The sequence below is a fragment of the Phoenix dactylifera genome, chromosome 1, assembly GCF_009389715.1.
Source record: "Phoenix dactylifera cultivar Barhee BC4 chromosome 1, palm_55x_up_171113_PBpolish2nd_filt_p, whole genome shotgun sequence".
NCBI lineage: Eukaryota > Viridiplantae > Streptophyta > Magnoliopsida > Arecales > Arecaceae > Phoenix > Phoenix dactylifera.
In genome coordinates, this window is record NC_052392.1 from 34,880,514 (window position 1) to 34,889,385 (window position 8,872).

The following is an 8,872-nucleotide window of genomic DNA, read 5'->3' on the forward strand; positions in this document are numbered from 1 at the left end:
TTGGGCCGGACCTATTTTTGGCTTAAGCAGGTAATCGGATTAGCCCAATCGGGTTTGGACCTGGGCTCAGGTCGAGCTAGGACCTAGATTATCAAAAAAATTTCGAACTTAAGCCCGGCCCGAAGCCCAAAGAAAAAATTCGAGCTAGGTTCGAGTAGGGGCATGGCCCGGCCCACTTTCAGCCCTATCCTGATTACAGGATTTTCTGTTTTAAACCTCCTTTGTTTTATGACTGTCCCAACTTAAAGTCTGAACTTATGCAATAGTGTCATTAAAGCTGAGTCCTATTTCATAAGATTAAAACTTCTGTTCTGGTAATTCAGTTTAGATGCAGCCCAAAGCAAGGCTTTTGGAAGCTTCACACTGATGCGTTCAAATTGCAAGTTTTTCCTGGCACAAGCTTTTCTCTTCCAAACCTCTTTTGTTCAACAAGTGTTTAAAATTGCATGATATCTGTTTTAAACCTTCTTTGTTTCATGACCCCTATCAAAATCCCAACTGAAGTCCAAACTTACTGTTCACAAAATTAATGCATCGGTTGAATCTCCCTTCCATCAATTTGTTTTCATGCTGCTACATTGTCTTTTATTATCCACTGGGAGGTGAAGTAAATTTAACAACCACATTTCAGAACAACCTTTTTGTCTTCATGGATTCCGATGCCTTCTACACTAAGTCACAGACAAGCTTCATCTAGTTTCATATAGAAATTCGGCTCCAACAGTGGCAATCAAAGTAAAAGTGGGTTCATTTAATAATTCTCTATCATTTTTCTAATTAAGAGGTAAGTCTAATTAGATCCATCTCCGTTAATCTGTCATTTGGTATGTGCAAACATTCACTGTCGCTATGAGAAGCTTAATGCTAAAATGACAGGATAGGATCCAAAAATATTATGGTTACACGTCAATCTCTTAGATAAGTGAATGATTCAAACTAGACTGCTATTCTGGTTTATGAGTTGTATGTTAATATATCAGTTGTCACAGCCATCACATAAATTATTCATATGTCAGCTGCAATACAATCCAAGAGGCCTTCTCTCCTACTCCAACAATGTTGTCGGTTGTTGCCAACTTTTGAGATGCCTCATGAACATAAATCTATGCGATCGACTGTCATTGCAAGTTTTTTTTTTCTTGAAAAAAAAGTACTGCAAATATTGTTCATTACAGAAGAGGAACATGGGCAAACAAACTTCATCATGCACATGGATGAATTTGAATAAAACTCTTTTCCTTTTTTCTTGTATGTACCTAAAAATGATTAGAACTAAAATTGCCAGGCATGAGATCCTGATTTCATGCTCAACCTGATATATAACAATTTGTTGACAATAAAGTGAACATCCATAGATTGCAAAGGAACAGAACACAGTTAAATACTATGGCAAGATGAAGAGTCAAACAGTCATTACTAAACATCCCAGGATATTTGCGAAAGAGGCATAAGACAAACATGAGAAAGTTGAATTGTACTGGTTCCAACCACATATCGAAAGCAATGGAGGAAATTAGCGAAATCATGTGGATAACTGAATGCATCCTGCTGGTCAATGATGCTTCTCAGCCATTGCCACCATAGCGGGAGGATGGGTGTCAGTTTTGTCCACTTCCTTGAATTAAATTACTTGAACCAAAAGGAAGAAAGGAGAACGGACTTTCAGAGACCTCAGATGCAGGACGTAGGAACTCATCAAGTCCTCCAAAGTTACAGGCATCAAAGTTCATAGGAGAGAAACAGCCCCGACCACTATCAACACCTTTAATATTGAGATTCTGGACATCATCCAAGTTGCTCCCAGCAAAGTTATACTCCAAAGTTCCCACCATACCATTCATCACTTCATTGGCCCGTGCTTGATCCGATGTTCCTGAAACCTTGGCATCATCCACTGCAAGAACAGGTGTGTGGCCCTGGAATAAAGCAACATGCCCGAACAACTTATCCTTCCTTGAGAATGTTGTTCCACAGGAACATAGCCATTTGTCACGACCACAATGCTTCTCATGAGTTTTCAAGTCTGCAATGACTGAAAACTTCTTGGTATTGCATCTACTGCAGGTATAACTCTTGTCACAGTGGCTTCTCTTGAAATGGTTTTTCACACAGAGAATTGTCTTGAGAGGTTGGAACTTCTTGTGCTCCTTGTTCCTCTTGCACCCTACAAAGGGGCATGAGTATCTCTTTATGAGTGCTGGTTCTGAGGTTAATTCCTTGTTAGGCTTGGCAAGGGCGGCTGGAGTCTTGTATTCATCTCCATGGCCCCTCATGTGCATCCTTAGGTTCGCATCTCTCTTGAATCCCTTTCCACATATCACACAGAAGTGGGTATGTGGTGCTAAAATTTCCTCCTTCTCCAACTGCAAGAGTTCATAAGAACCAGGGGGAAGGTTTTCTCCATCAACACCATCATCACTGTCCTTCACATCATGGTCTTCAAGAGGAGCAAGCTCGGTTCCCTCACCATCACAACTTTTCACACATTTGATCAGCTCAACATCTTCATTCCCATAACCATGCAAACCTTTGATCAGCTCACTGCCTTCTTTCCCACAACTATTTGTATTTAAATTATCGATCAGCTTATCACATGCTGAAGCCTTGGGTACCTCCATAGGTACGACCGCATTCTGTTGCTGACTAACATTTAAGCCAAAGCTAGGGGTAGCACCGATGACGCTGCCCAACCGACTGGCTGAAGGATTAGTTGAGACAAGTGTATTCTTGATGGAAGGAAGAAGAGAACCTGCTGTTGAGATCAACTGAATTATGATGCTAGTCAAATCTGCTGTCACAAGCTGCTGCTGAGCCACCATTTCGTTAGCTCGGTTGGAGAGCCGACCTTCCTGGTTAATGATCGACTGTACTATAGCTTGAACTTGGTGGATCTTTTGCTCGAGGAAGGAGAGGTTGCTCAGTATCAATCTCGGATCCCAATCCAGAATTGCAGTATCGACATTTGGACTTGGTTTGAATTGATTTGCACTATTTACCTGAGGCTCTGGTTGATATAAGCCATGAGTTTCGGTGTCTGGAGTAGGGGTAAATTCTGGGAAGGTTTGTTCAGGTCCACCACCATAACATAGATTGGTTGGGTTGAATTGGATAAATGGCTGGCCCAGATTGAAATTTCTTGATGGGTCTCCCATCATCTGGCAAGACGATTTTGCCAGTGCTTCTGAACTTATTCTCAGCTTGGGATCCATTTTCTCTGCCAATAAGACATCAAATTCAACCCCCTAATACAAGTTCTTCTTTAAGGAATTTATCACTGCTTAATTCAAAGACCTACTTAAAACCACATCTCTGAAAACAGTCCACAAAGGTCATCCTATTATTAAAATTAATTTCCACCCTTTTCCCCTTTTTCCATCAATCTTTTCAAGGAGGCCCCCAAACCCCAAAATTTCTCAGAAAACCCGAAACAAAAAATAAAGGCAACCAACAAGATTTCTTTTCAAGTCATATACTTCACAGTACCACCAAAAGGAAACCCAAAAGCTCCAGTTTTTCCATCAGAATTACAACCAAAAAGTATTTCTTCTTCTAGACATTTCATTCGCCAAAACCCTCAAGAAAAGGATAAAAGCAGTAAAAATGGAGAGGATTATACACCAGAAGTTTGAGAAATACTAATAAACAACTAAATCTTCAATCCTTCAAGCAGAAATTGGATGAAAATGTAAAAGAAACCATTCCTTTAATACATCAAGAGACAGCCCTAAACCCATATCCCAACAAAATTTCACAGTACATGCAAACGGAGCATCCAAAAGCTCAAATTTTTCCTCATAAATCGCCGGCAAAATCTAATCTTGTTAACATTTCCATCGCCAAAACGACTAAAAGAAGAAGAGAAGAACAATAAAAAAGGACTTACAGAGATATTCGAGGTAATTTGAGAAGCAATCAGGCCTCGGAACCCTACTCTAGTCGATGCCCTCCTGAGCTCCGATCCGTCTCCGTTCTAACCTAAGCCATTTAAGCATCCCCATCCAAATTCCACAGCCTCCCCTCATTCTCTCCCTCTTATTCTCTCTGTTTGACCTCACTGTTTTGTTTGCTACGTTCAAGAAGTAAAATTGACATCAAATTGGAAGGTGGAATGAGAAGGGATAGCGTATTCCTCACGAACTCCATAACCTCGTCTTCAATAATTGAATTAAAAAACTAGTACTGCATAGCCGCCTGCATGTGGTTGTTTACAATTCAATAAGAAAATATTTTCTTCATCAAGAAAATGAACATAATTTAGAGTATATTTGATGAGCATATTCTAAGTTCATTTACCTTTCTTCCTTTATTATTTTAAAATAAAATATATATGAAAATATTTTTTTTTGTGTTTCTAGAAGAAAAGCTTTAGTGCTCTCTCTGTTTATCTATTTCTTTATCTGATATTAAAGAAGCATTAGTTGGGTGGAGATGAGCACCAATCAATGATGGCTGATAAAAAAAATTCAAAAAGTTCATGATAGTTGCAATCTTAATTTATTTTATATTATTATAAAAGATAAAATATTATTAATTATTTTTATTAAAAGATAATTAGTATAATAGTACAATATTATCTATTCCTCAGATTACATATGGCAGCAAGAAATAGCATGGCACAAGAAAGTAAGTGACGGTAGAAAAAACCCTTTGGATTATATTCTGTTCTAATAATCACCCATGGTCTGGTAGAACTAGTGATCTAAGATGTGATTAGAGGTATGTTTGCTAGCAATTTTTTTATAGCAAAATTACAATATTATTTGTGAAACCATTATTTGCATAGGCAGACAAATTGAGCAAAAATTTTCATTATTATTTGGAAGAGGAGGAAGTTGTTGAATTTTTTTGAAAAAGGCTCTTATGTTTTCTAACATATAACAAATGTATCTTTATACGCATAATATACAAAATAATATTTTACCACACAAGCCAAAAAAATAACTACTAAACGTTACACTTATTATAATGGTTGTTTTTAATAAATCAATTTACATGCCGGCAGATGCAACTATAATATTTTTTTATCAAAAAAAAAATTATAATGGAGATTTTTAACTCATTTTGCTTTCTTAGTGGGAAAACCAGTTAAAGATAAAAGTTCAGGAGGAGCAATATAAGGGGAGGGAGGGGAAGGAAAGCGCGTGGAATCTGAGCGGTGAGGCGCCTGCGAGTGGAGGTAAGTGGATTCGGACAAATCCAAGTCCGCGAGGTCCGCTCACCGCCACCCACCCATTCCAAAGAAAGGCACGGTGGGCGACTTGTCTTAATTTCTTTTTCTAAGAGAACTCCACTTCTTCGATTTTATTAGATGCATTTGGCTGCATGTTCAACTAGAGATTGCATAAAATAAATATATTATATAACATAAAAATGATTTTTTAGGTGCTTTCTGTGTGCATGTAAAAAAATATCTATATTTTTAATATTGGATTGTCAACTCAATATTCAACCCTGGTATATATATCATGCTAATTACAGTAGTTTTATCCTTTTTTTTAATTAATATGATGTACTGATTTGTTCTTCGAGAATTTGGTGGTTAATTGCGACCACCTCACATTTGAATATAACTCTCAAATTTGGGAGATGAATGCTAATTGGTTGAGCTACCAACTAGTAGCATCAATTTACTTTTAATGTATACAAACCGGACATTCCCTAGCATTACATTTTAAAGAATTTGTAATTCAATATTCAATATATATATATATATATATATATAAAATAGATATATAAAGGAGAATCTTCAATATGCACAAAATGGACATTCTAGTATTACTCTTAAAGGGAAAGAAATATATTTATGTATCTCTATTTTATAGAAAATTCTCGTTTTTTTTTAAACCCTTTTTGTGATTGGGGGTCATCTCCCCATATTTTAAATTTGGCTTAGATTTTAAGTAGACAATATGATGTCATTCTCTATTCATGTGATTCGAATCTTTCTAGTATTACTTTTTAAAGAAAAAAAAATTATACATCTATGCACAAAATGGACATTATAGTATTACTTCCTAAAGAAAACAAATAATTTTTTCTCTCTATATTGTAGAAAATTCTCATCCTTTTTCCTTTAAAGCCTTTTGGCGATTGCCGTTCATCTCCCCACATTTTTAGATTAGCTTAGTTCTTAGGTATACTATATGATGCCATCCTCTATGCGGGCGAATGGAATATTTTAAATCACTTTAGGAGTTTGGAATTAAAAAAAAAGAGAGGTGGAAGTAGATTTAAAATTACAATGTCTATGCTTAGAAAGGCAAAAGAGATAAAGCCTCCCCAAGTAACACCTAATTGCTCATATGTCAACTTTCAAATTGACATGCGTCCTCCATTCAAATATTCGGAGACCACTGCTAACTACTCTCTCCAACTTTAGGCATTGGCACTGGCGATAGAAACCAATATTATAAATGGCTATTGGTCCACAACATTTTTTTTGTGACACAATTGCCTTAGCTCATGTCCAACGTCCCGTCCAAGTTATAGCAGTGCCCAAATCTGACACTTTCGCAAGGAGATGAGGAAGTATTTTGGAGCTTTTGGGCAGCCAATCAGATGCTCCTTGTATAATACCCTCATTAGGGACTAAACCTAGCTCAGAAAGGTAACCGATGCGGCTAAAATTGGACCAGCCAATCATAATCTGACATATGGCATCGTAGGACTCTAAATTCTAGAGCCCAACTATGATGGGATACAAACTCTTCATTTATAAATTATAATAAAAAAAAAAAGGCTATAAACCCTATATATATGACCACGAAGCTACAAACTCTCTATTTTCTCTTCTCCTTTTTTCTATCTATCTTGCTCCTAAGAGTCCTAACTTAAGCATTAAAGGCTCCTTAGCCGAAGCAGCTCTGATGACCTCCTTTGCTCTTCTTTTTGTATATAAATTGGCGCTTCGTCTTCCACTGCAGAAGATCGATCGATGCCCTCTGTCTCCGGTTCACCAAACCAGGTTTTGGCTACAACAACAACCTAGGTTGTAAATTTGGAATACACTTAATGCACCTTATAATTGTTGCAAACATAGATGTTAATTTGAACCACATATAACTAACTAACTCTGGTCTACTGACTTCAAGTTTTTAGATTGCTATTAAGAGTTGTAAATATTCTCTCTACTTTCTCTTTCTAATCCTTCTTCAACTGATTTGCCTATGCATTTTGCAAGATTTTAAATGAACTGAAATATCATAATACTGTTTTGTTTTACCGACTATATCTTCTTCAATTGACAAATTTTGGTGTTGTTCTACAAGATTTTATTTCCCTTGATCTCTCGCATGCAAGAAATGCCATTTATTTCCTTTGCTTTCTTCATCTGAAACTTTATGCGTGGTCCAAGGCACCTGGAATGGCACAATCGTTTTTGTCGAAGACAGGGTGGTTGGCCAACTCGAGAGAGCTGCAGCCAATGAAATGCATGCGGGCATCACTCATCCACATTACAGCTAATAGAACGTAGAAATCTCAGCAGACTTGAGAATCATAGAGCATATGCCAAATTTTGGGTCATACGAGCAGGTTCGGGTTGCATCTTTTGTGCGAAAGAATGACTAATATTCTTCCACGACATCAATTGCCAGATTATATCTTACATAGATCTCAAAGCACTTTAAACTCTTTCTTTCATCTGCTTGCACCAGTCTTGCAGTAGATATTGTACGATCCAACAATGCAAATCACGAAAAAAAAAAGAATCATTCTTTCACACGAAAGATACAACCCGAACCTCATATGAGTTAGTTATTTGACCAAAGATGCGCCGTGTAATCATAAGGTATATATGCTTTTGAGCTGGGGTTAAGCTAAGAAGTTAATTCATGTGTCGATTGGAGGGAGAAACAAGCAATCTGATGCATAGCCAAAGAAAAAACTAAATTTTAAATCATGTGACAATCGGGAAGGTGCAATCTTCTTCTATATTTTTCCCCTTATGAGTCCCCACCAAGATGCTTTTAGTTGCCACTTGGTGGCGTATTTCCCGTGGCCGGAAGGCTGCCTCACGTCAGGGATGAGGTGCTGTGCGGCCAAAGTAAAAGGTAGACAAATTTGCTCTATCTCTATCATAGCATTCAATAATTTAGCAGCAGCTAAAAGTAGTGGATAGCAAGTCTTTATCAACATTATCTTTTTCAAAACAACATCTAGATTTTTTTTTTTCATTTTTTTGATTGAAAACAACATCCAGTGTTGCTACATAAGAGATTAAACCCGGTTTTGATGTGATGTATAAGCTAATAAGAGCAATATTGGGGTGTTAATTTTAGGCCAGAATGCCAACGCTTGTCCCTGGCGACTTGGTTTACCTCATCACCCTTTGCTATCATGGCTTAATGGTTCATACACTTAAAGCATTTTCCATTCAAGAAACATTCAAATGGGAATCAATGGGAATAACCTTCACAGAGATTTTAGTTTGTCTAAAATATATGTGTATTTACCATTAAAAATTAAGATTATCATTCTGACAAAAAAATACAACAAAAGAAAAAACAAATAAACGAAAAGAACAGATTAAAAAGATCTCGGTGTGGTACTACCAAAAGGCAAAGTGGTGCAGGAAAGATCACAGCAAATGCTGACTCAAGTCAATTAACAAGGATCAAACTTACTTGTCAATGACTAAAACAGTTCCATCAAAGTCATGCAAAGTGCAGGATGAGATTAATATACCATATTGATGTGGTGTTTGGATGTGCGTTTAGAGGATCGAGATTCATGAAGCATATATCTTTGTTTCCAAAACTATCCACGTTGATTTATTATAACATAATAAAATTTATCTGTAAATCAAATAATATTTTATTTATGGACCCCAATATTGTTTTTAATATAGAATAGATAGAGAGATCGTAGCTGT

At 36.8% G+C, this 8,872-nt stretch overlaps 1 protein-coding gene across 1 annotated transcript; it reads right to left on the reverse strand.

Annotated features, from left to right (window-relative positions):
- Positions 1 to 1,266: 1,266 nt before the first annotated feature.
- Positions 1,267 to 4,173, reverse strand: LOC103702663 (zinc finger protein STOP1 homolog). Its single transcript, XM_008785181.4, has 2 exons — positions 3,884 to 4,173; positions 1,267 to 3,214 (listed from the first exon to the last, which is right to left on the reverse strand). The coding sequence occupies exon 2, from the start codon at positions 3,207 to 3,209 to the stop codon at positions 1,599 to 1,601; it is 1,611 nt and encodes a 536-aa protein (XP_008783403.1). The 5' UTR covers positions 3,210 to 3,214; positions 3,884 to 4,173; the 3' UTR covers positions 1,267 to 1,598.
- Between the last annotated feature and the right edge of the window lie 4,699 nt (positions 4,174 to 8,872).